Source organism: Herpailurus yagouaroundi, unplaced genomic scaffold (genome assembly GCF_014898765.1).
Source record: "Herpailurus yagouaroundi ecotype Mexico unplaced genomic scaffold, PumYag 197, whole genome shotgun sequence".
Taxonomy (NCBI): domain Eukaryota; kingdom Metazoa; phylum Chordata; class Mammalia; order Carnivora; family Felidae; genus Herpailurus; species Herpailurus yagouaroundi.
The window spans coordinates 24,161,218-24,188,110 of NW_024412428.1; the positions used below are offsets into that span (position 1 = coordinate 24,161,218).

Sequence of the window (26,893 nt, forward strand, 5' to 3'; positions counted from 1 at the left end):
TTAGAAGTGCTCTCAATCCAGTGTGGTGGGAGAATGTGTTTCCAGACAGACTGGGCTCCATTTCACACTAGTGCTTTCGTAGGAGATGAACTCACCTCACCTACACTTACCTGGACAGGGTGTGACTAGAAACTAGTCAGGTTTAAAAACACTAATCGCAATTTCCCCAAAGACTATACAAAACCTTTTTTTTTTTTTTTTTAACTACAACAAGGGCTTCCATTGCTATGAAGTAATGCACATATTCCTAAAATAAGATAATGCATGCAAATGCCACTCAAGAGTCAGTAACTTCTCTTATTGTTGTTACAATTTGTGGCATTCTGTTTTTTTTTTAATGTTTATTTTTGAGAGAGAGAGAGAGAGAGAGAGAGAGAGAGAGAGAATGAGTGGGGGAGGGGCAGAGAGAGAGAGACACAGAATCTGAAGCAGGCTCCAGGCTCTGACCTGTCAGCACAGAGACCGACGTGGGCCTCCAACTCATGGACTTTGAGATCATAACCTGTGTCAAAGTGGGATGCTTAACCAACTGAGCCACCCAGGCCCCCCAATGGCAATCTAAAATTTTAAAAATATATTCGTCGTGTTGTATTTGTGTTAATTTATATTCTTGTTAGAGCCCTAGTTCAAAGAGTCAATGAAGTTTCTTTCTTTCCTAGCAGTCTGAACACTGCTGGCCTGCCTGTGTGTGTGTCTGTATGTAGCCATTTATTTATTTCTCACTAGCAAGAACCACCCCTCCACCTTTCCTAAAATACGGGGTTTCTTTGTTGTACTGGAAACACTTTTGAAAAGCTGAAGATGATGACAGTCTTTTAACATATTATTCATCGCTTAAGAACAGCAGATTTTGGACGGTCTTTAAAATAGGGTCATTTTGAAAGAAGAACCAGATTTGAGCAAAATGACACGTTCTACCGGAATTGGTTCCGCAATTTAAAGTTATCCTGGAGTTTGTCTTTCTCCCATAAAGAAAACAGGCACCCTGGCCCCTTTGTCCACAGACAATAGCCCTCAGCAATTTCTCTAAGTACCTTTAAAAACCATCTTCACCTTGGTAGGGGGATTCATCCCATGGGAGTAAAAAAAAAAAAAAGGAAGTCCTGAGAGATCTGGTCTTTCTTTGCTGTGGGACAGCATTGCAGAGAACAGGCATTTACTACTAAGACACAAGAGTTTTCCTATGACTGCTGCATCACGAATGATAGCAGCACACTTTTCCTTTTCTAGATAATGTGGTAGAGAAAGGCCCTCCCCAACCCCAGCCTATAAGAATTTCTTGAGGCTGGAAGAAACAATCCCACAGTTCCTTTTTTCTTTGCGTAGGATTTGCACATTTATAGAGCACATTCACATGCCTTATCTGCTTTAATCTCCTAAGAGGTAATTATCCAGTTTAAGGCATGAGGACATTTCAAGGCAGAGGCACAGCCAGCTGGTAGAGACAGAACTGGAACTGGAATCCGCACTGTTTGATTCTTCTCTGTCCTTTTTCTTCTATACTCGGGGTCGTAACACTATGTCCCGCAGGCCAGATCCAGCTGGCCTCCTGGTTTTACAAATAAAGTTTTGATGATGTTGCTGATGGCTGCTTCCTCACTCCAGTAGCAAAACGACATAGTGCAACAGGTGGCCCTCAGATCCTGCGATATTCACTCCCTGGTCCTTTGCAGACAATGCTCACCCACCCCAGGTGGATCCTGAAGCTAAGAGATTCAGCGTCCTTCGTGGACCAGTCCCTTTCTTGGAGAAGAGACAGGGGATTGGGTGATTGCGGGCATCTCTGTCTGTCCCCCCGAGAGCTGTCTGATCATCAAGACGTCTATAATATTTTGTTCTAATTTAGCAGGTTGGGATAACCGAGCTCTTGAGGCTCTCACAGAAAGACTTTGCCTTAAATGCTCCAGAAAGAAATCACATGACAGGAATCATTTTGTTCTGATGGTGTTCCTGCCGGTAATGGAGTGGCTTCAGGGTGCAGAATGGATGAATCAGCGGAATATACCCTCTGTGGTTTCTTCTTGTTATTGGCCTGGAGGAAGACCATTTTAGAGAAGCAATGCTGGCCTTTCCAAACAGATTATCTCTCTAAACAAAACGTTTGGGGTCAGTTGCAGCGCATGGGAGAAGTGATCGTATAATTCTTAGGACCCTGCTTCTAGACTGTTCCTTGTGGCCCTTCTCCATCTCTTTTAGGTAGTTTCCATGATCCCCTCCTCTTTCTACCCTCTCCTCCTCACTGGTCTCCTCCATTCCAGTGGTTCTCCCGTCCCTCCTCTGAGGATCCCTCCCGGTTTGCTCCAATGGGCTCCTGTAGAAACGATCACCATAAAGGCAATGTCTGCAAAGCCTACCACCGGGAGGATCTGTCTTCTTCTGGCCCCCTAATGTATTCTAGAATTCCGTTAATGTTTTTTTTTTTAATTTTTTTTAATGTTTATTTATTTTTGAGAGACAGAGAGACAGAGTGTGAGCGGGGGAGAGGCAGAGAGAGAGGAAGACACAGAATCGGAAACAGGCTCCAGGCTCTGAGCCATCAGCCCAGAGCCTGACGCGGGGCTCGAACTCACGGACCGCGAGATCGTGACCTGGCTGAAGTCGGACGCTTAACCGACTGCGCCACCCAGGCGCCCCCCGTTAATGTTTAAAAAAACAGGTTTTAAAGGCCACTGCCTAGAATTGTTTTGTTTTCCTTGAACGTCTTTTTCTCCATTTTTAATAACTTGCTGCCTTGGCAGGTGCTGTTCCAGTCGGGAGAAGAACCACTTCTTTGAATTCCTTCTCCCCAGAAGCATTCTTGCTCCCTGTCGATGTAGAAAAGGTGAACACATTTTTTTTTTCTTTAAAACACACACACACACACACACACACACACACACACACACACACACACACTCACAGAGTGTAAATCCCTTAGATAGTGTTGTTCTGATTTAAATCTGGAAACTTCACTTGATGAAGGGTGGCAAATAGGTTTCGTTTCAGCCTTTGGCTAGCACAGGCCACCAGGCGCTAAGGAGGGCTCTGAGGCAGCCCCTGTGCCCAGCTGGGAAGTTTTCCATGATTGATGCATGGGTCTACCATTGGGCCATGCACCGTGTGGGGTGTATATCACAGTAAATTCAACTTAGCTTGATTTGGGTCTCAGTGGGCTAAATTTGATGTGTCTGGAAGATATGGGCTGTACCTTATGTGATAACTCAGTTAAATGAACATCTTAATTTTTTTTAATGTTTATTCATTTTTAAGAGAGAGAGAGAGAGAGAGACAGGGTGTGAGCTAGGGAGGGGCAAAGAGAGAGAGACACAGACTCCGAAGCAGGCTCCAGGCTCTGAGCTGTCAGCACAGAGCCCGACACGGGGCCTGAACTGAAGGACCGTGAGATCATGACCTGAGCCCAAGTCGGACGCTCAACCGATTGAGCCACCCAGGTGCCCCTTGAATGAACATTTATATTCCTATACGTTAACTCTGCTTAAATACGGCGTCTTGATTTTCAATTTAATACACCCTCAATAAAGAACAGTTGGTTATGCTTGCAGTTTAACTGATAATTATTTTTCTGCAGGAAAATGCCCACTTTTACGTAGCGGATATGATGATAGCAGCCATGGAGGAAATAAAGTGTACCATCCTCGGTCAACAGCACACACAGAACTGGAGCGTAGAAGAAGCCAGTGCGTCGCTCGGGAATGATCAGGCGGACCCCGAAATGGCCTTTTATACGAGCATAAAGCAGGAATCTGGGTCTTCCGATTCTTCTGACAGTGGCTATGAAGGCAAGTGGGGCAAATCAGAGAGACTTTGCGCTGTGTTCTCGACGTACATCTCTTTTCCTGTCACACCCCGAAGTATGTCTTCAAGTCTTTTGTCTAAAACGTCCTGAATAACCATCATCCTCACCATCTCTGCCGTTTGGGCTCGGCATCCATTATCCTGCTCCCCTCTGTCGTTACATCGATGCGTTGTTCTGATTTGGACTCCATCCTACTTTGTGTTTGGCAGTGGCTGCTGGCTTCCCGCTTTCCCTGGTTTCTGCCACGTGGCCTTCCGCCAGCTCTTCTCACCCATTGCTTCTTTTTTCCAAGTAGACCTCTTTTCATTCATTCCACAAACCAGGACTCTGAGGTCCTGGATGCCGGGAATCAACAGGCAACAAGATACATTATTACTTCCCGCAAGGAACATCCCTGCGGGAGCTGGATAGACACCGGAGGACTGTTGTGTGGGGTCAGCCTGGTAGCGGAGGCAGGGGCGCCATGCAGCGGGCCCCAGAGCAGGAGGAGTGGCCCTTGCTGTGGCAACCAGGGAATCCTTCCTGGAGAGGAGGGTACCTCAGCTGAGAACTGAAGTTAGGGCGTGTCATTTTCCTACCACTTCCTAAATGGGAGTCCTGCTTCAGTCCTAGATTCTTTCTCTATATTCACGTCCTGGGAGATGTTGTCTACTGCGCTATCTTTCCATGATTCTCCCCTGATATCTCCCAAATCTGGGTTTCCCCTCCCGTCCCTCTCGGACAAGGTTTGTTCCAATCTGCGGGGACCTGTTTAGCTGGTTGGCAGGTAACTAAACTAACTTAACGTGTCTACACTAGTTATCTACTCCTCACAACTCCCTTCCTTTAAAAAAAAAAAAAAAAGATGCCCTTCGTCTTGATTTCCTTGACTTGAGCGTCTTAATCAGGAGCCTTACCGTAATGAGGGGAGAACTCACTCCAGGCAATACCGTGTAGCACAATGCCTGGCACAAAACCTATGTACCATCAACGGCTGTTGAATGCACTACCTGGCTCAAATTGAGGATACAGAGCATCCTCAGTGAACCCAGTGGTGGGAACCACAGAATGACCAGTGTGGAGGATCTGGCCTTTCTGGGGCCCCGTGGTCTCTTATCACGTTGTGCAATTTGTTCTCCTTTCCTGCAGCCTGACTTCTCCTCCTCGTGCAGTATCTGGTTTCTGCTCTGCAGCTCTGTGGTCTTCCTGACTGCCGGCTGGGACCTCACAGCTCAACCTGGTCTTGCAAGGACCCCAGGTCCACGTTCGCAGGGAAGGGCGCGTGCGGGGGCGGGCTCTGATTGGGCGCCCCCAACTGGTCAGCCGGCCGTGGCCAGGGGAGCGAGGGAATGTGATTTGGACCATCATCCCCACTGAGGCCACTCCTGGGGAGAAAAGAAACGATTCCTGTGTCAGTAACTCTTGTACTTTATCTTTGACTCTTTCTTCTTCTTTGTGCCTGTGTCCCTGCCCTGCTTCTAGTGAACAGATCAGCAATGACTTTTCGGTAATCGTGACATCCCCTCCAGTCGTTCCCTATTCCTGCCTTTGACCTGGACCACCTCAGCCACTGCTGGCCAGTCATTCGATGAGAAGTGCCGTTAGGTGCTCAGGGCACATTTGCTGCCTTTGATTGTCTCTTTACTCACAGCCTCTTTCCTTTCCTCGAATCCTGCACACATCTGGCTTCCTAGGACGACTTGTGCTCCTCTAAGATGGCCTGCTGACCTTGTGTCACATTTTATCCTGGACTTTTTAGCCTCGTGGGATGCAGCTTCTCCGTGCCTTTCCAGCAGGCATCTCCCGCCATTTCCCACGGGCTTCAGTAATCCTGGCCTGTCAAAGTTGACAGTGGACATGTCTCCCAAGCTCTTGCCTTCCTCCCTTAGCTTGGTCTAGGCTCCCCTGGAATGCTGGTTCCCCAGGAACTTCCCGTTAGTCCTTTTATCCCTCCCCTCCTTTGAAAGCAGTCTCCTGCCGCCAGCACTGTGACAGGCTCCCAGATTTGCATCACGGGGCAGGGGCACCATTCATACAGAGTTAAGCATAAATTGTGCTCCAGAACTTTCTACAATTGTCCACGTGCGTGCCTCAGTCCCTCCCGGAGTTGCACGGTGTGGAGCCCCGCCTTCTTGTGTTTTCTTAGAGTTATGTGTGTCTGTGTCTCAGCTCCTTATGAGGTTTTAATCTCATTGTTGGGTAAGTATTTGTCTTATTTGAATTTGCCTTCAGCTTGGCGCCTTCCTCAAAATCGGTATTTTATAAATATTTGTTGAATGGTTGAGTGGAAGCTCGTGTCTAGCTCAGTTTTTTTTAATGTGAATGTAAATATGTGAAATGAAACCGTAAAACGTTTCTACCACCCCGATAAAAATACGCATCCTTTATTAAGTGTCTCTCCTGTGACATTTATGGTGAGAGATGCTACTCCGTTGAGGTAGGTCAGTATTCTTCAAGTTAACAGGTGGGTCTTGAGAGCATTTAAACACAAACCAAAGAATAGAAAGTATCCGCGTTCCCCTCACCTAGAGTGAGCAATGCTTCCTGGAACTTTTATTATTATTATTTTGTATCAGTGGTATAGATTTTTGTGTTTGTACCAAGTGTGAATGTATGTTACTGTGGATCATGGTCAAAAGGGTGCCAGGAAGCACGGAGAGCTAGGGGAAGTTGCCCCTATTTTGCCCAGAAGGAAATCAAAGCCGAGAAGTTGATTATCCATAGTCACATAGCTAGGATTGGACAGTGTGGTTTTAAACCCTGGCCAGTTCACTGCAAAGCCCACGCACATAACCTCTGTGTAACCTGAGGGCTAGAATTTTTCCCTAAGCAATAGAAACCCAAACATTTCTCTGTGTATTTCTCTCACATTTATTCAAGTGAGTACAGTTTTGTAGTGATTATATACTCCTATTAATGTAATTGTATTCATAATATGATTGCATGAACAGTATTTCATATACAGCTTTCCATGTTGTTATAGTTTTCATATTTTTCCAGGATGCTATTTCTTGAGTCAATAACATAATTTGTGAAATCAGTGCACTAATATTTGTCATTTAGGTAGCCTTCAATATTTTAATATCTTAAATGGACTGCAAATAGCGCCTTTATGATCAAAGTCTGCATTTTTCACCTAAAAAAATTTTTTAATGTTTATTTTTGAGAGAGAGAGGGAAAGATAGAGCTCGAGCGGGGGAGGGGCAGAGAGAGAGGGAGACACAGAATCCGAAGCAGGCTCCAGGCTCCCAATTTGTCAGCGCAGAGCCTGACATGGGGCTCGAACTCAGAAACCATGAGATCATGACCTGAGCCAAAGTCGGATGCTTAACCGACTGAGCCACCCAGGTGCCCCCCATTTTTTTTTTTTTTTTTTTTTTGCTTTTCAATGACACTCTAAGGATAATATCCCACACTAGCATTTGGGAAAGAAAAGCATGGACATATTTGTAGTAGTTTCCTATAGTTGCTTTAACAAAATACCACAAAAAGCACGGGGAGCTTAAAACAACGGAAGATGTATCATCTCACGGTTTTGGAGGCCAGAAGTCAGCAATGAAGTTGTTGAAAGGCTTGGTTCCTTGTGGAGGTTCCTTGTGGAGAACCCGTTCCTTGCCTCTTCCAGCCTCCGGTGGTTACTGGTGCTCCTAGCCTGTCTTTGGTTTATGTATGAGACACATCACTCCAGTCTCTGCCTCCACTGGGCCTTCTCCTGGTTTAGCAATGTCTGGATGCAAATTTCCCTCATTATGTTAATACCAGTCACATTGGATTTAGAGCTCACCCTAATCCGGTAGGACCTCCCCTTAACTTGATCACATCCGCAAAGACCCTGATTCCAAATAAGGTCACATTCACTGGGTGGATATGTATTTTGGGGGGACACTCTTCTACCCAGCACAACATTTACGTCGCTTATGCTCTTTGCATCACCCTGAAGCTGATTTTTGCCCTCTTTCATTTTTTTTAAAAATTGTGTATTATGGAAAATTTCAAACACACATAAAAGTAGGCAGCTTACTCTTAGGGACCCCCTCATCATATATACTCATCAGTCTGCTTTCCTGAGTCACAGTGAATGCAAGAACAACACAAAAATAGCTCTCTGCATTTTTTAATTCTTTTTTTTAATGTTTATTCATTTTTGAGAGAGAGAGAGAGAGAGAGCACAAGCAGGGGAGGAGCAGAGGCAGAGAGGGAGACATAGAATCCAAAGCAGGCTCCAGGCTCCGAGCTGTCAGCACAGATCCCGACGCGGGGCTCGAACTCATGAACTGCAAGGTCATGACCTGAGGTGAAGTCAGATGCTTCACCAGCTGAGCCACCCAGGCACCCCTGCATTTTTTAATTCTTAAAGCTGGATTTTTAAACTCTTTTAAAGTAAACTCTCGGCCCATTTTGTTCCCCAGTTTCTAGTTCATTGAATATGACAGGTTGTGCAGTTTTTTCTTTTCTCCTTGTTGGTGAAACTCCCTTCATTTCTTTTTCTAGGCTGTGCTGTGTTACAGGGCAGCCCCGTGGCTGGGACCCCCACTTACTGCGATGTGCTCAAAGAAGCCTGTAAATGTGACTTCGATGACTTTGTTGTCGTAGGTAAGATTTGGAAACTCACCAGCTAAGACTCGGTACTTCCCCTCCCCTGCACACACATATTGACATGCATCACAGGTGACATTGCATGGTAGTGGCTTTCAGAGAGACTTCTCTCAAGATCAGACTGTGTCCCTGATTTAAAAAAATAATAAGATGTCCTTCTTATTTTGGATGTCTTGATAACCAGTCTGTCATCTGACTTGTAGAATTGAACGCAAAAGCAGATACTCATTATGGTCTGGTATCTGGCCCCTCCATCATATTCTCATGGAGTCCCAGGTGAGTATATTTTGAAATCCCATCTCTGGTCCTTAGCTGTAGTCTCATGATAGAAACCCAGAGAACCTGAAGTATTAAGATGCTGAATACCGAGTTCTTTCTGAGATGCAGGCATTTATTTTTGTGTTCTTATAAAATTGGGTATGAATGAGCCAAACAGACCGAAAGACTTTAATACCCTTTCTTTTATTTGCTTGCAGAAGTTGGTGAGTTTAACAATATCACAGAAACCTGTGGATGCCCCTGCAACTCCTCTAAGAGGTATCTGTCTTCCGTGTCCCCCTGCACCTAGACCCCTGGGCCATTACCTCTGAGGCAGTATGAACACCAAGCCTCTGACATCTTGGACCAAGTTCAGCCAGTTCCAATGATAGGGATTAGTAATTAGCAATGAAACAATCACCGCTAAAGTTTCTATAGAGCTTTCTATAGTTTTTATTTAATAGCGTTTAAAAGACTTTGGTATACAGTCTCATTGAATCAGGCTGGGCAGAGTTTTTACCCCATTTTATAGATGGGACACTGAGGCTCAGACCCAGTGTGCCTCAGGACATAATGCTGTTAAATAGCGGAGGTAGGACTTGAACTCAGGTCTTCGGACTCCAAATCCAGTGCTCTTTAACCACGTTTCCTTGTCTTGGTACCCTCAATAAATAAAAGCTGCTCTGTTGAGCATGGAGGAACTGCATTGAATAAGACATCCAACGGGTATAGATGCCTGGTCTCCTGCGTGACACATCTTCTGAGTTTTTGGAGTGGGAAGGATAGTTGAAAATACAAAGACGCTTAACATACTGCTCATGAGTATAGTTTTCCCCTTTTTGCATCTTGTACCTTTCAGTGTCACTTATGAGCCAAACTTCAATTCTGCTGAGCGAATAGCCAAAGAGTTGTACCGAGTATTCCGGAAGTGCTGGGTGTTGTCAGAAGTTAATCATCAGCTGGCAGGTTCTCCGAATGCAGCTGGCTCGATCGTAAGTACCAAAATTAGTTGGCCTTGAATTGGAAGTTCCTTAATTCTCATTTTGGCTGCCGTTCACTTCAGACATTTATGCGTTTCCTTGTATGGTGGCCGGGTGTTGCCGGGACACTTGAAACAAAGGATGAATCTGACATTTATTGAGTGTTTATTATGCACCGGGGGATTCAGCATTTCACATTTTTCATCCTTCTAAGTATCCTATTAGGTAGATGCTGCTATTATGTTTATTTTATTTTATTTTATTTTTTTTTAATGTTCTATTTATTTTTGAGGCAGAGAGAGACAGCATAAGCAGGGAAGGGGCAGAGAGTGAGGGAGACACAGAATCTGAAGCAGGCTCCCGGCTCTGAGCTGTCAGCACAGAGCCTGACATGGGGCTCGAACCCACGGACCGTGAGATCATGATCTGAGCCGAAGTCGGACGCTCAACCGACTGAGCCACCCAGGCGCCCCTGTTATGTTTATTTTTTTTTTTTTATTTTTAAAAAAAATTTTTTTTTCAACGTTTATTTATCTTTGGGACAGAGAGAGACAGAGCATGAACGGGGGAGGGGCAGAGAGAGAGGGAGACACAGAATCGGAAACAGGCTCCAGGCTCTGAGCCATCAGCCCAGAGCCTGACACGGGGCTCGAACTCACGGACCGCGAGATCGTGACCCGGCTGAAGTCGGGCGCTCAACCGACTGCGCCACCCAGGCGCCCCTGTTATGTTTATTTTAAAGTGTTCGTTCCAGCCGCTCAACAGGGCTGGTCATTGGAAGAGCAGGAGTCATGCCAGCCTGGTCCCCTGTGGAACACATTGCCCTCTGACAGCATGCGGTGCACCGGGAAGAGAACTCTGGCAAAGCTAAAATAGGGGGAGGAAAAAAAGCACTCTGGGCACGCAGAGGAAGAGGCAGTGTTTACTTGTATCAGGGGGCTTGGGAAGGCCAGTTGGAAAGCTCAGAACTTGAGAAGGGTGGCAGGTAGAAACGCATGGAAAGGCATTCTTGGTATAGCGCAGCTGGAGCAAAGGTGACGGGAGTGCATGGTGTGTTAGTTGAGCAGGGTGGCTTGGTGTGGTTGGATAGCTTGTGTTTGTGTGTATCTGTGTGTGTGCTGGGACGGGGATGTCGATCCTCCTGGAAAATTAGTTTTGAAGGATGCGATCAAATTTGGGGGGAACATAGAATGCTAAGTTAACCAGTTTGCATTTTATTTCTTATTTTTTAAATAATTTTTTAAAAATTTATCGATTTATTTTGAGAGAGAGTGTGTGCATGTGCGCGTGCAAGCCAGGGAGGGACAGACAGAGAGGGAGACACAGAATCCAAAGCGGGCTCCAGGCTCTGAGCTGGAGAGCCTGGAGAGTCCAGCGCGGGGCTCGAACTCACGAACTGTGAGATCATGATCTGAGCCGAAGTCTGACGCTTAACCGACTGATACACCCAGGCGCCCCAACAGGTTTGAATTTTAAATGCTAGTAAGAAACTTGAGTGGTTCAGAGGGGAGCCACTGGACATTTTTAAGCAGGGAAATGGTCTTAAAAGAGCTGTTTCTGGGGAAGTCTGACAACAGCTGGGGGTTCTGGTTGGAATTGGTCTCAGCCTCTTGACTAAGAGGGGTAAGGCTTCTGCTGTGCATAAAAGCATTCCAGGTCGCAATGACCTACTTCCAGTAATTTGAAGTCTGGAAACAGATGAACTACTGAAAACACGAGGAAAAGTGATCTCAGCTGGGTGGTGTTTCAAGCATGTCTGCAGATGGCTTTAGATACAGGGAGGGCTCCTTTCGTTCAGTTGAAAGCAGTTTCAATTTTTCGTGGCAAATTTTCATGCTGGAAACACACGCGAACGTTCTTTCTATTTCAGTTCCTAGAATGTGCTTGTTCAAGTTGCTCTGAAAGTCTCTTCTGTGTTGTGCAGGTTGTGAATGAAGAGCGTGTCCGAAAAGACTTTGAATCCAGCGTGGATGTAGTTCAGGAAATTAAACTTAAGTCGAGGATCAGAGGGGCTGAAGACTGGACGCCCCCTAGATTTCAAATCATATTCAGTGTTCACCCACCACTCAAGTAAGTCCAGGTTGCTGCTTGGGCCTCCAATCCAGGTAGCACAAGCCAAGATGGCTCCCACTCGTGGAGCCATGGCTTCCTCTTCGTGGAAGTCGAGGAAGGGGAAAAAAATAACACACCAGGGGACAAAGGAAGTTTTGTTTTAGGAATAGGAAAAGTTGGGCATATTTTTCTGAATTAGCTTCTTAGCACCCTGTTTATCATGGGTTTTGGGGGGCTTGGGGGTAAGTTTGACAAGTTGAGAGTTTAACTATGTCCTTAGTTATGTACATTATATAGCAATTAAAAATCAAGTAGGTTTAAAGGGGATATTCTTTAAGTAGCTAATATTGAACCTTAAAAACCATATACAACAAATGTATTTATTTATTTATTTATTTATAAAGTTTATTTATTTTATTTTAAGCGAGAGAGAGAGAGTGTGTGAGCAGGAGAGGGACAGAGAGAGAGGTGGGGAGAGAGAATCCCAAGCAGGCTCCACGCTGTCAGCATGGAGCTCGATGCAGGGCTGGAACCCACAGACCTGTGGGATCATGACCTGAGCTGAAGCCAAGAGTCGGACGCTTAACCAACTGAGGCGTCCAGGCACCCTGACAGGGGGACATTTTTTAACCAGTTACAGTCTTTCCATTCCTCTTGGCTTGTATTTAATGTGGCACCCAAACTACAGTGTAAAGAAGGGATGGTGAAGGTGATTGCCCGTGTCCCATGGAAGTGCCTTCTAGGCTCTCTGTTACGTTTTCTTTTAAGAGAATGCCAGGAAGGTCTCTGGGGCGGCTTGGGCAGAAGAGCTCCTTCTCCAGGACTTGGAAGGGGTCACTTTCCTTAGCAAGGGGTGACTCCTTTCTAGCATTTCCCTATGTCCTCTCTAAGGGACATGGGTAGGGTTCTGTACATTTTTACCTCGATCTTTTTTGCCGACCCCAAACTGTAATAAAATTTTATAACTTTCTTCATATTTCCAAATCACACGTGAAGTTGTGAAATCAATAGTTCAATAGAAAACCCTCCAGTAGACTGTCTCTCACCACAAACGTCCAATACTTCTGTCTTCTATTACCTCTTACTCATCTGAATTTCTTTGGATCCATTTGTCAATTTCCCAAGTGCATTACTTCTTGGTGTTTCGTCTCCCTGAACTTTCTCCAATGCATTATGTGTCTTAAGTTCTGTCTGATAAGGAACCTGTGCCCTCACAGCGAGAAGTCTCTAAAGATCCCATTGCGGAAGAGTTATTCATGAGACTGACTTCTGCTTTGGTGGTAGCTGGGGCTTTTAGAAGACCCACCAATCTCAACTCTAGAATAAAAAACTCTATCAAATAATCCTATTTTTTCTCCAGATGAAAAGTGACAAAATTAAGGCTCCAAGCCAACTACCATGATGTCAATTTCTTTTCTAATCAGTTGAGAAATGCTCCGTCGGCCATTTCTGAAATGTAACCGTCATCATTTTCTGTACTCAGGAGGGATCTCGTGGTAGCAGCCCAGAATTTTTTATGTGCTGGCTGTGGAACTCCAATAGAACCTAGTAAGTATGGACAATGCATTACCTGCTTAGTGTTCGGTCACGGGGCAAAGGGGAGCAAAGTTGGAGAGCGCATTGTTTTTATGAGAGATGCCTTTGATGAGGAGTTGTTCTAGGAACTTCATAATTCTTATCTAACTCAAGAGAGTTGCCGTCTCTTCTGCCAAGAAGCCATCGTAACTTACAAGGCTATAAGTGGGCCTTATAAGGCTATTGGTGGGCTTGTCACCTCTCGGCCTCATCCCCTAGGGCCCTCAGCTCCAGCAACATGGCCTCCCGGCTTTTCCTTCAAGGAGGCAGGCTCACTGCTGACTTACGGATTTTCATCTGTGGGTTTTTCCCCTTAGAATGACATCCGCGTGGCTGGTTCCCTTACTTCCCTCACATCTTCATTCAAAAATTAATGAGGTTTTCTCTGGCTGCCCTTTTGAAACTGTCTGCCTTGCCACACTCCTGGCCACCAACATCCGTGTGTACTCTACATTACCCTGCCTTTTGATTTTTATTCCAGTACTTATCTTGCTAAAATATTCTTTCAGATTTTACTGGTTTTTCTTATCATTGTCTGTGTCCCTGTCTAGATTCTAAGTTCCCTGAGGACAGACGTGTTGTCTGTTTCATTCACTGCTTTATCCCCTGCTCCTACAAGAGCACCTGGTGCATGGTTGTTCCTTAAAAGAAACTTGTTGAATGATTGAACGGCCTATCAAGGAGCTAGCCAAACTCCTCTGAGAGGGTTTGAGGAGGTGGCCTGAGGGGATCATTCCTGGGTGAGCCAAAGCCTAGAAGATCAGGCTTCTTCCAGGCAGAAATGCAAATTGCCCACTCCAGACTAGGAATCTCTTGTTCTGCTTCCGAGGGTAGCCATAGGCCTGACCTGTGGAAGGCAGGGAAGAGAAGCTTTGCTGGAAAGGGTCCCTTGGCCTTTGATGGAAAGTGTTGGAAAGAAAAAGACTTTGGGGACCTCCCCCTCAAGAAATAAAAATAGAAAACAGAAATCTGTCTGGGATTCTGGGCCCGCTATTCTTCACAGTTATAACTAGTTTTCTTTAAGTGACTCAGCCTCCCGGCTAGTTTAGTAGGGACCATGTCTATTTGGTTAACCACTATATCCTGGTGCCTCGGTATCTGCATGATTGAGAGCATAAGTCAGAAACTATGAACATGTGACTGTGATTCTACCAACTTTCTAAGTATTTTCTAAGCTTGTTCAACTGTGGAGATGTATGCCTGCCCTGGTGACATGATCGTGGTCCTTCACCCATGGAGCCCGCTTACAGGAAGGCGTAGACATCAGCAACGTTTGCAACAAAATAGAAAGTCAAGAGTGTCGTGGGATTTACAGCACAGGAACTGAATCTGGGCTCGTGGGGCTGGGAGTGAGAAGTTCTGCAGGGAAGTGATGGGCCCCAGAAGCGTGTGTGTGTGTGTGTGTGTGTGTGTGTTGGGAAGGGTTAGGGGTCACCATGAGCAAAGGGCCTGCAGCGATGGCAGAGAAGTCCTGTGTGACTGGAGAGTAATGAGGACAGGAGAACACGTGCTGAAGAGGTACCCAGGGCACAGAGAGTAGATACATTATCAGCCAATGTAGGCAATTTTGGACTTTTCCTACGAGCTTCCTATATAGTTCTTAGGATATATTTTGACTCTTTATTTTAAGATATATTTAGACTTACAGAAGAGTTGCAAAAATGGTACAGGGGCATTACATATTTCCTTCACCCAGCTTTTCCTAATGTTAACATCTTATAAAAATGAGAATATGATCATTAAAGCTAAGAACTTAGCATTGGTACACTTCTATGAACTCAACCACAGACTTCATTCAGATTTCACCAATGACCTAGAATTGCACATGGCATTTAGTTGTCAGGTCTCCTTCGTCTCCTCCAATCTCACACACCCTGAACCATTTGAAAAGTGAACGGACAACATGACGTTTTACCCTTTAATGCTTCAGCATGTTTTAAAAGTAAGGATGATGAACAGCACACCAAGGAAACTTAATAACAACTCTCTAATATTCTCTCATACCAATCCATATTCACCTGCTATTCTCAAGATGTCATTATAGCTAATTTTTCCATCCAGACTCTAACCATGTTTAATACATTGTGTTTAGCTATCATTTCTCTTTAGCCACTTTATTCTAGAACTGCACTATCCAACATGGTAGTCACTAGCTCATGTGGCTATTTAAAATTTAATTTAAATTAATTAAATGGTTTTTTTTTGGAAGTTTATTTATTTTGAGAGAGAGACAGGGAGAGAGAGAGAGAGAGAGAGAGAGAGAGAGAGAGAGAGAGAGAGAGAAAATCCCAAGCAGGCTCCACACTGTCAGCACGGAGCCCAGTGTGGAGCTCGAACTCACAAACCACAAGATCAAGAACTGAGCTGAAATCAAGAGTCAGTCGCTCAACTGATTAATTAAAGTTAAAAATCCAGGGACACCTGGGTGGCTCAGTCGGTTAAGCATCCGATTTTGGTTCAGGCCATGATGTTGCCGTTCATGGGTTCGAGTCCCACGTCAGGCTCTGTGCTGACAGCTCAGAGCCTGGAGCCTGCTTCAGATTCTGTGTCTCCCTCCCTCTCTCTCTCTGCCCCTCCCCAGGCTCGTGCCCTGTCTCTTTTTCTCTCTCAAAAATAAACATCAAAAAGAAAATAAAAATCAATAAGTAAATATATTTTAAAAATTTATAAATGAGTGAATAAAGTTAAAAATCCAGTTCCTCAAGCACGCTAGCTACATTGCAAGTGCTCAGTAGTGTCATGGGGCTAGTAACTAGTCTGTTGGAGGGCACGGGCTTAGAACATTTCCATCCTCACAGAAAATTCTGTGGGACAACACTATTCTGGAATTTTTCTTTCTTATTTATTTTTCTGTGACCTTGCCTTTTCCTCAGCTGAGAGCAGATCTGGTTTAGAGCAGGATTTCTCAACCTCAGGACCACTGACTTTGTCATCCAGGGCTGTCCTGTGCATTGTAGGGCATCCAGTAGCATCACTAGAGGTCGCCAGTGGCTCCGTGAAACTGTCCCCAGATAGCTCCCAATGTTCTTAGGGAGAAAAAAATTACTCCTGGCCCAGAACCACTGGTTTAGGATACGTTGTTTTGCTCTGTTTGAATGAACGGACTGAAGAAACCAAGAGAGGTAGACGTACTTGATTCTGTAAGGATAGAGTAGTGCTTAGTATATATTCAATGAAATTTGATGAGTGAGCGACTAGGTATTGAAATGTTGGGAAAGTAGATGTTAGGGGAAGATGAATTACATAAGGAACATGTACTGTCTCCTTCTGCCCCCCTCCTCTTCCCATTTTGCTAAGTTTGATCAGAAATGGTGAGTGGAAGGGTCAGAGTATACCTCATTTTGCCCATTTTATATAAAATGTATCAAGGCCCCATCACAAGCGAAGTAATACTCATTATCTGCCAAATCAGAAATATTAATCCAGGGCAGGAAGTAGACACAATGCAAAAGACTTCTCCAGATTTCAAATTTGAGAAGTCAGACATAAACATGAGCTCTTAAGGTCTTAATGATAATTCGTCAACCCCAGAGGGACGTCTGTACACACGTATTTATAGTTGAACCTGAGTATTTGTGATTCCATATTTGCAAAATCATCTACTCGATGAAATTTATTTGTGACCACAAAATCATGACTCATGGTGTTTTCATAGTCAAGCACGGATATGCACAAAACACCAAAACTTTGAGTCGCCCGAAATTTGAGTTGCGCCGAAGCACACGTTTGCAGCCGAAGCTGAAGAAGGTGATGCTCTGCCTTCTTTTTTATCTCTCGTACTGTAAACAAGGTCTTCTTGTGGTTTATTTAGCAACCCCCGCCCATTTCTTTTTTTACACTTTTGCCTTTTTTTGTCGGTGATTTCGCTGTTTAAAACACCCCCCACGTGTAGTGCTAAACTGCTGTGTAGTGTTACTAAGCCCAAGAAGGTTGTGATTTGCTTTATGGAAAATGTACATGCATCAGATAAGCTTCATTCAGGCATGAGTTATAGTGCTGTTGGCCCTGAATTCAACGATATAAATAAAAAAAAATATGTATATTTTTTAAGTTTAAGAGAGACAGAGAGCACAGGTGCGCAGGAGTGAGAAAGGGGCAAAGAGAGAGGGGGAGAGAATCCCAAGCAGGCTTCACGCTGTCAGCACAGAGCCTGATGCGGGGGCTCGATTTCATGAACCGTGAGATCATGACTTTAGCTGAAATCAGGAGTCAGACGCTTAGTCGACTGAGCCACCCAGGTGCCCTAACAAAATACATTAAATAAGGTATCATTAATCAGAAAACACACAAAAAACAAGATTATATATTGATCAGTTGGCAAAAATATTGTTACTAGAGGCTCACAGGAATCTAGCCCTGTATTTTACTCCGGGACTCCCTTCAGTACTCACTAATTCGGTATTCAAGGCAACTTTGTAGAACATAAACTATTGTAAATAATAAGAATCATTAAGAATCACACTGGGTGTGACCTGGGTCGGAGGAATAATTTGGGCAGGCGCGAAGGCATTATTCGCTCTTCGCCCTTGCCCTCATCCAATGCAGCAGAGAAGAGTGGGATATAATGGCCAAAAGCTAGAGCGTCAGGCCAGATGTGAGGGGGAATCCCACTCGCCTGCTTACTGTTTGTGTGTCTCTGGCATGTGACTTAACTTCACCGGCTGTGCTCTCATCAGCGAAATAGGGAAAGTAATAGTCCCTGCCTCTTAAAGTTTTGAGCAGAGAACGACACAGTGTATGTAAGACATTTAACCAGCGTAAGACACGGAGTAAGCGTTCGATAAACATTTGCTCCTGCCGTCACTCGGGCCTTATTTATTTTTCGTTCTTTCTTTATTTTTTGGACATACACGTGCAGAAGCAAATAGGAATAACCATGTACCTAACTCGCGGAAAGCACATGGTGTATAAAGTATCCTTCAGGCAACGTTTCATGAAGACATGAGTGGCCTTGTTTGTTTTTGAAGCTGGTATTTAAGGAAGCTGGATGTAGAATCTGCAGTGTGCCAGGTTCTGTGGTGGCTGCTTTTCCATCCACAGTTTCACTTAATCTTCACAAGATGTATCATCTAATATGTCTATGATGCCTTACGGTATTTAAATGACAAAGAAACCCATGAGTTAAATGGCGCATGTACATTTCAGCCTTGCTCATCTTAGACTCGATATCGAGGGAGGGAGGCACAGGAGACTTTAACTGAATTGTTGCCTTCTTTAACTGGGTGGTAGGCACCCAAGTATGTATTGCATTTGTCTCTGTGCTTTTTGCTTGTCAGTGTATTTTGCTAGCTATATTTCTGAAAGCCACGTGTGTTCATTTTACCAAATTCAAAAAATGTGAAGAACAAAAACCCTTCTCCCCCACCGCCCCCAGAAGTAGTCACTATCGGCTTTTTGGTGGGGATCCTCTTGGACGGTGCCTGTGTATTTTTCAAAACAAAATCAAGATCACATTATACATATTTGTAACTGGGCGCTCACTGCCCATGGGCTAAAATGTATTTTGTAGGCTCTCTGGCATTTCACTGTGGAGTGCATCATACTTCCTTAACTAGTTGCTTCTTAATGTGTATTTAGATTGCTACCCCCTCCACTATAAATGTGCTGTAGTGAACACTTTTCTGTGTCTCCACGTGTGCATGTTAGCATTTCTGTCTGGTGTCACAGAAGTAGGATTCCTGCCGCATGTTGAAGAATTAAAGTGTATCATGGAACTTTCCTCCTAAACAGTAGCCTCCTGTCAGCCCTGTGAGTGCCCGCCCCGGCACCTCACTGCTCTGGATGCTCTAAATTTGTGACAGTCTGATGCAAAACCAAGCAGTTCGCTCTGCTAACACACATGTCTTTGTTACCGAGGTCGTTTCTCAATGTTGTTACTGGCTATTTGCATTCCGTGTTTCCCTGTATCGCCTATTCCCATCCTTTGTGCATTTTTGTGTTTTTTTTTTTCTCACTGATTTATCCAGGAAGCTTTTTTGGGTGTCACTCCCTAACTGTGTACATATTGTGCTTTACAATTTAGAAAGCACTTTTCATTATGTGAGATATCCTGGCATCTGGTTCTGAGTTGGCTTCTTATGGCCTCAGGACAGCTAGCTTGAAAGGATTCCGGCCAGCCCTCAGTCCGCCTGCCAGAGGGAGACAGAGTCTGGACTCCCACCAGATTTCCGCACTCCGAATCCCATGTTCTTTTGGCTCCATTGCAGTTTACAATGCCCATCTTCCAAATTCAGGAGTGTTCGGGGAGGTTTCTGTTTTTCTGACAACTGTTTCCACAAAGCAAAGCTCATGAGCGGCCGTAATGCGTGGCCTCCAGTCCCCACGGCCTTCAGTCCCCACCGGATCTTTCCCAGGCGCTGTGAGGTGGAGTATGGTGCTCGCGGCACAAACCCAGCAGTCTTGAACGTGGGGTGGGAAGGGGAAGTAGGGGTGGAGGAGGGTACGTTGCCAGCCCAGGCGAGCTGCGCTCACGTCCCGTGTGCTCACCCTCCCGTGTGCCCTGCAGAGTTTGTGAAGCGGCTGCGGTACTGCGAATACCTGGGGAAGTACTTCTGTGACTGCTGTCACTCCTACGCGGAGACCTGCATCCCTGCCCGGATCCTCACCTTGTGGGACTTCAGGAAGTACTACGTCAGCAATTTCTCCAAACGGCTGCTGGACGGCCTATGGCACCAGCCGGTTTTCAATTTGCTGAGCGTTGGCCACAGCCTGTATGCCAAGGCCAAGGAACTAGACAGAGTGAGGGTGAGCGGCTGCCTCTGCGGGGGAGGCCGGGCCAGAGGCTCGGAGGGCCCTGCGATGGCAGATGCCACCGTCTCAGGGCACCCAGACAGACCTTCCAAGGGGCGGGTTTACCACCAGCGGATGGAGCGTCAGCTTCAGGGCCTTTTCCAAGACCCCGTACCACATTTTATATTTATGCATAGTTCTGCACGTACACGTAGCTCTTAAAATTTGTTTATTATTTTCAAAATAAAATTGTTTATATTTCAGGTATACAGCATGATAATTTGATATACAAATACAAGTGAAATAATTACCGCTCAAGCTAATTAACCTATCTATCTCCTTGCAGCCACCTTTTGTGTGTGAGTGTGTACGGTGGGAGCACCTGAAATTTACTCTCTCAGGAAGTTTCCAGTATTCAATACACTTAAGATTAACTCTAGTCATCATACCATCTATTAGATCTCTAGACTTACTCATCCGACAGAACCCCAACTTCGTTCCCTTTGACCGATGTCTTCCCATTTGCCCCACCTCCCCACCCCCCACCCCGCCCCGGTAGCTTCTGTTCAACAACTCTCTGCTTCTGTGTATTTGACCTTTTAAGATTCCGCATAGAAGTGAGGCCCAGGCAGCTTTTTCCTTTCTGTGTCTGCCTTATTTCACTTAGCCTAATCCCCCCCAGGTTCACCCATGTTGTCACAAATGGCAGGATCTCCATCTTTTGTGCATAGTTTTGTGTTCTCCTCAAAGAGGGCCCCCAACGGTTATGTAAGCTTCAGGCCCCACAATAGTTGGGTCCATCCTGGGCCCTCTGCGGATCTCTGGACTCAGCCACGAACCCCTGCTATATTGACTGTTTACTTCAGAGACTTATTTTATAGAGTTGTAGCCTTTCAAAGTGAGAAATAACAGTTAGACTTAACTTCTACATTTTCTGTGTCATTTATCACATTAACCTTTCCCCCCCGTTTGGTGTCTTCCTTTAGGAAACCCGGGAGCAACTTTTTCATATCAAGAAGCTGTTGAGGACCTGCAGGTTTGCTGAAAGGTACTAGTGTTTGGCTGGGACAGGCCAGGCCTGGGTCCAGGAGGGCTGGGCGCCCCCACATACCTGCCAGTCCCCTGTGTGCCAACTGGTCCCAGCTCCCCCAGTCCACAGGGCCCCTTAGCACAGCACCTACTTCGGTCTCCCCTTGGTGATGCAGACCGTATTGTTAAAGTCACTAAACCTTCTGGCTCACTAGCAGTGAATGTAACGTGTGAGAAGAATTGGCCAGTACAGGGATGAAATAACTCTAGTTTTCAATTGTGATAAAATACACGTAACCAAATACACCATCTTAACCATTTTAAGGGCACAATTCCGTGCCCTTAAGTACATGCACATTCTTCTGCAACCGTCACCGCCATCCGTGCACAGAACTTTTTGTATCTTGCGAAACTGAAATTCTACATCCATTGAGCAGTAACTCTCTCTTCCCCCCCCCCACCCCGCCCCTGTAGCGCCTGGCAACCACCATCCTACTTACTGTCTCTATGAAGTTGATAACCACGGGTACCTCATAATAGTACAGTCATACAGTATCTTTCCTTGTGTGACTGGCTTATCGCACCCAGCAGAAGTGCTACCCTTGAAGTAGCACCTGTGTTGCAGCATGTGTCAGGACTCCCTTCCTTTTTAAGGGCTGAAAAAGATTCCATTGTATGTATCTGCCACATTTTGTTTACGCATTCATCACCAGAAACGTTGCTTCCATCCACCTTCTAGCTGATGTGAATAGTGTTGCTATGAGCATGGGTGTTATCAACGGCCTTTTAAAAACCCCCAATAGAGGGGCGCCTGGGTGGCGCAGTTGGTTAAGCGTCCGACTTCAGCCAGGTCACGATCTCGCGGTCCGTGAGTTCGAGCCCCGCGTCGGGCTCTGGGCTGATGGCTCAGAGCCTGGAGCCTGTTTCCGATTCTGTGTCTCCCTCTCTCTCTGCCCCTCCCCCGTTCACGCTCTGTCTCTCTCTGTCCCAAAAATAAATAAACGTTGAAAAAAAAAAAAATTTAAAAACCCCCAATAGAGGAGCATGTCGAACCGTCATTGGTTGTATAGTATTCTATACTAGGACGTGGTGTTGATTTAAGTATTATTCTCTTATTCATAGATTTTTTTATCTAATAGATTTTAATATCTTAATGTTAAAATAGATTTTTAATATCCTTATAGATATTAAACCCAGTAGATTTTAATACCTAATGGATATTTAGATAGGTTCTTAATGTCTTGTGTTATTAAAAAACTAGGTTTTAGCTGAATCTCTGTGCACGTCCATAAATATGTCCTTAGGATTAATTTCTAGAGCTGGAATTTCTGGAAGCCATGGCCATAGAGGTATGGGCATGAATTCATTGACAGAGATAGAATTTTTTAAGTGGAAAAAGAGGTTGTTGTTCAAGGGGTTAAGATGGTTTGTTATAGTAGGTGGGATCATAGTCTCTAAAATACTGTTTTGTTTTAAAGCTTCGTTCAGTTTCTGATCTTTATTTAATGATAACGTATTGCTTTTGAATTAAATTTCTTGGGGAGGAGCATGTCTCCGGTAGTCATTGGGCCTAACCTGTACCTACCTCATGGCCTTGGTGTGACAGGTTAATTACTTCTCAGGCTCTCAGTTTTCTTGTCTGTAACATATTGTTATATGTAACAATACTCACAATTATTACTGTCTACAAAAATTTCTTGAAATTTTCTTTTCTCTGCTTCAGATAAGGTCTCATGCTAAGACCAGGGAAAAAGCACAAACAGATCTTGTGTGTTAAACACATACGCAGGGTGCCCTGAGGATGCAGAAAAGGTGTCTGAAGGGGTGGGGTGGGGAAGAGGACCACGAGGCTTCCTAAGCCTGAGCTTGAAGAGCGAGTGGGACTGAAGAAGAAAGGTCAGGGATCCCCCGGGAAGAGGAAGCCGTGGGGGCCAGCACCCCCGGCTGCATGGAGAATTCAACACAGCCTGGCGTTACTGGAATGTCAAATCCAGGGTAGGCAGCGGCTGGCCTGGGAATGCAGTGCATGGTGATGCCACCGACTGATTTAGGAAATTCAGAAGAAGATGAGTAGGAGTCGGAGAAAGTTACGTTCAGTTCTGAGTGTCCTCGGGACACACAGGAGGCTGTGATCGGCTCACAGTTGGATGCTCGAGCCTTAGGCTGTGTGCTGGACTCGTGGATGAGGGGAGTCCCACACCTGCCTGTGAGCGGTGATTCTCCTGCTGGCTGGGACAAGGGTCCACCTGCTGATGGTTGAAATTGAGCTGAAATGAACAAGGTAGCGCTTGTTATCTCAGTACACGTTTTTACATCTCGAAAAATAGATTTGCAGTTGTCTTTCGCTCAGCGAAACCCTGCCCATGGGCAGGCTGCGAGAGGCGTGTTTTTCTGCTGGTTCAGCTTTCTGAAATGCGCTTTTGTAGAATTTTAAGTTCCTGGCTTCCAAACAGACTTGCAAAATGTAAGGTGGTGAGTAAGGCTAACATGCTCTTGGGCTTTTTTTTTTTTTTTTAATTGAGCTCAAAAAAATGAAGTGTGAATGCCAGAAACAACTGCCTGCCCACCCCCCCTTGTGTCCCCACCGCTGTGTGGGTGGGTGTCTGAATTACTCTTTGTTTCCTCTCTGGCAGCACGTTAAAGGAGTTTGAGCAGGTGCCGAGGCACTTGACTAATGAGCTCCACCTGTTCTCCCTGGATGATCTGGTCAGGGTCAAGAAAAAGCTGCTGGTGCCCTTGCTCAAGGACATTCTAAAAGCTTCCCTCGCACATGTGGCCGGCTGTGAGGTAAGGGTTCACCTGGAACTGGTGTGTCCCCAAGCTGTCCCTTCTACATCAGGGCCTGTGGCAGGTGTTCTACACGTCACCCCCTTTAACCCCACAAATCCTGTGGAAAGTGCTGGGAGCGCCCTTCCCAGATGAGAGATGAGGTTCAGAGCGATTCGGTGACAGCCCTGGCAGGTGGCAGGGCTGGGATGCAGTCCTGAGCCAAGTGCCTTCCTAGGGAACCAAGCCCTGCTTGGGGCCTTCCTTGACTCCCGTCTGCCCTGACGTGCCAAGTACAGCCATGTGGACTCGGGATCCAGTGCCACAAGAGCTCTGTGTCCACATGAATTCAAGAATTGTAGTGCAGCCCTCAGAAACAAAAGCAGATCATTTAAAAGCACACATGTAAAATCATGACCTTTCCCGGTGCCTCAAACTACCTCGATGCGACATTTCTCCGTGCAACACACACGTGCGCATGTTCCGTTCGAATCCATTTACTATAGCGTGAGATAGCCTCCTGTTCCTTCTAGAGGCTGCAATTACAGACACTTAAAAACTGAGTATAAAATTCTGCAAAAGTAGGAACGTGGCTTCTCCATCAAAAGAAACGTTGCCAATGAGGATGGTAACTCTCCGGCTCCTTCTCTTACAGCTGTGTCAAGGGAAGGGCTTCATTTGTGAATTTTGCCAGAGTGCCGCGGTCATCTTCCCATTTCAGACCGAAACGTGTAGAAGATGTTCAGGTATCTTCATAGCTTCATAACGTAAGCTTACTAACAGCTTAATAACCGAAACAAAATTAACTTAAGGGCAAGTTAATAATTTAAGCCCAGTGTTGTTTGAAGTATATGGTGCTGGTGTGTGCTTGTATGTTGGATGGGAGCTAATGGAATTTGGGGTGCATGGGGAGGAGTGTGTGGGTGGGGCAGGGATGAAGGGTGAGGCCTTCCTGTACAGCGTTTGGAGAGAAGAGTGGTTCCCCTTTGGCCCGTGCCCCACTTCTTTGACACCAGGGCAAGCACTCCACAGCCACTGCCCCAGTTATGGGATTGGATCACAATCATGCCTAAGGCTGAGGTGCTGTCTCTGGCTTCTTTTGCGCTGCACTGGCAGATTGTGGAGTTGTTGTGGAGACCGTGTAGCCCAAAAGACCTAATGCATTTGCTATCTGGCTCTTCACAGAAGAGATTTTTAGACCTCCGTTTTACTGTATGTGTTAACCCTCCAGGAAGTCCCGTGATCTCTAACCCGTTTCATGGGAGCAATCTGGCAATGCATTCTGCCTTTACCCTTGGTAAGAGCTGCTCCTCCTCTTTGACCCCCTCCAGCGCTGTCTCCACTAACCTGTTAGGCAGAATCATTAGGCTGTATCGCAGGAGAGGCTCCCCAGCAGACAAACTCCTCCCAGCCACAGGTTTGCAAGCAGAAGGCTCACTGGGGCGTGTCAGGCTCAGCACCCGTGGGAGTGTGAAGTCCACAGGGCTTGGCAGAGGGACAAGTTGAGCTGAATATGGTGGCCTTGAAGGCTTAGCACATCTCAGGGCACTCTGGAGCAGGGTGGCCTTCACTGTTGTCACATAGTCGGTCAGGGACCAGCCAAGCCTTTAAACCCAGGGTTGACCAGTCACCCACCGGATGCGAGCCAGTGTCCGCATGCAGAGATGACCTTGAGGGAGGCAGCTCTCTCCAGTTAGGGCCATTTCCAGTGAGGGCCACCTCCTCAGCTGTCAGCAGCTGAGGGAACAGTCCTTGGGCAGATCTGGGGGCACTATAGCATCAGGCTCTCTCAGCCTCAGGTCCATGACTTAGTGGGGACTTCATAATCGCTTGGTTTCAACCTGCCTCATTTCTTGTCGGATGACTCTGGTTTCTGGGTTCAGACCACCTCTCTCCCCAGGATGGGGATGACCATCTGTACATATGTGAGTGAGCAAGACAGCCCCTTTGCTGATAGCTGTCCCCTCTGCTCATAGGGTGTAGAGCCTGCTTTCACAAGCGGTGTTTCCAGTCGTCTGGGTGCCCCCGGTGTGCGAGGATCACAGCTAGGAGAAGACTTTTGGAAAGTTTACCCTCTGCGGCATCATGATGCCCCAAGCATTGTGAAAAAGACTCTTCAATATGCCTCGTAACACCAATTTGTGTCTATTATTGATAATGTTGTTTTAGATTTTGAGTATTGTATATTAAGAAGGGCCGATATTACATATATTTAATGTTTTCAAAAGAATGCAGATTGTTTGTTATTAAGCATTAACTTGTTACTGGTGGTTTTGTTTACACACGTTCAATGTTTTTGCTGCTACTGTTTTTTTTAAAGAGTTTTTTGGATACTTCCTAAATTGTATTTGAGTGGTTGTGTATACCTAATATAGGATCCTATTTTTTTTTTATGAATTATCACTGACAAGACAGATGACTCCGTTCCTCTTCCTGTAAAGCTTGTATTGTGAAATGGATTGGTACTTCCAATGAACAAAAGTGCGACCCACAATCTATTTGCTCGGAAGTTTTTTCCGCCTTAAATGCCATTTTGTAATTGTATCAGTGTTACAGACTTGGCTCGCTCCAGGGTTCGTATGGAGAGTGTACGTTGTTTCTGCAGTTAAATCTATTTCGAGATGAGCTTGAGTTGCGTAGCCATGCCCGGAGGCCCTGCTTGATGCAGTCACCTCTACGTGGCGCTCTCAGAAGTGCACACCTTTGTTATCTCTCTTCCCCACACCAAGTCACGGGAGGCATGGATGAGTAGAACTTCACACCTGCCCTTTAGGATGTAGTCTCATACATATAACACTGAACATAAAGTGTTTGCAGAAAATACTGTAATAACATTAAAACACTAGTAATTACTAGTAAAATACTAGTAATAACATTAAAATCACAGACATCACCTTAAGAGGTTAAAGGAATCACTCTGCTTTCTTGAGACATGGGAGTCTGTTTTTTTTGTTTTACCTGCTACATTCTTTCTCCTACTTGAGAAGGACCCTGGGCCTGGATTCCTTCCTGGAACATCTTCAGCCTGGAGCACAAGTGTCCTATCCCCTGGGGTTCATGTGCCCTAACTAAACGTATTCAGATGAACTTCTCAAACAGTACAGGCAGGCAGTAGAGTGGTACTGGTCCTCCC

The 26,893-nt window shown here is 45.6% G+C and overlaps 1 protein-coding gene across 12 annotated transcripts in view; it reads left to right on the forward strand.

Moving 5' to 3' along the window:
• RUBCNL (rubicon like autophagy enhancer) overlaps positions 1–26,659 on the forward strand; it is a 39,934-nt gene extending 13,275 nt beyond the window's left edge. For 8 of the 12 annotated variants that reach the window (XM_040448446.1, XM_040448448.1, XM_040448454.1 and 5 more), the window contains 12 exons: positions 2,739–2,821; positions 3,569–3,779; positions 8,267–8,368; positions 8,848–8,908; positions 9,489–9,621; positions 11,534–11,679; positions 13,145–13,209; positions 19,742–19,980; positions 20,952–21,013; positions 23,628–23,781; positions 24,416–24,506; positions 24,992–25,723. In XM_040448446.1, the coding sequence (XP_040304380.1) occupies positions 2,739–2,821; positions 3,569–3,779; positions 8,267–8,368; positions 8,848–8,908; positions 9,489–9,621; positions 11,534–11,679; positions 13,145–13,209; positions 19,742–19,980; positions 20,952–21,013; positions 23,628–23,781; positions 24,416–24,506; positions 24,992–25,266 (1,622 nt within the window). In that variant the 3' untranslated portion in view covers positions 25,267–25,723. The other 4 variants (XM_040448455.1, XM_040448459.1, XM_040448456.1 and 1 more) reach the window with 4 other exon arrangements.
• The last annotated feature ends 234 nt before the right edge of the window (positions 26,660–26,893 follow it).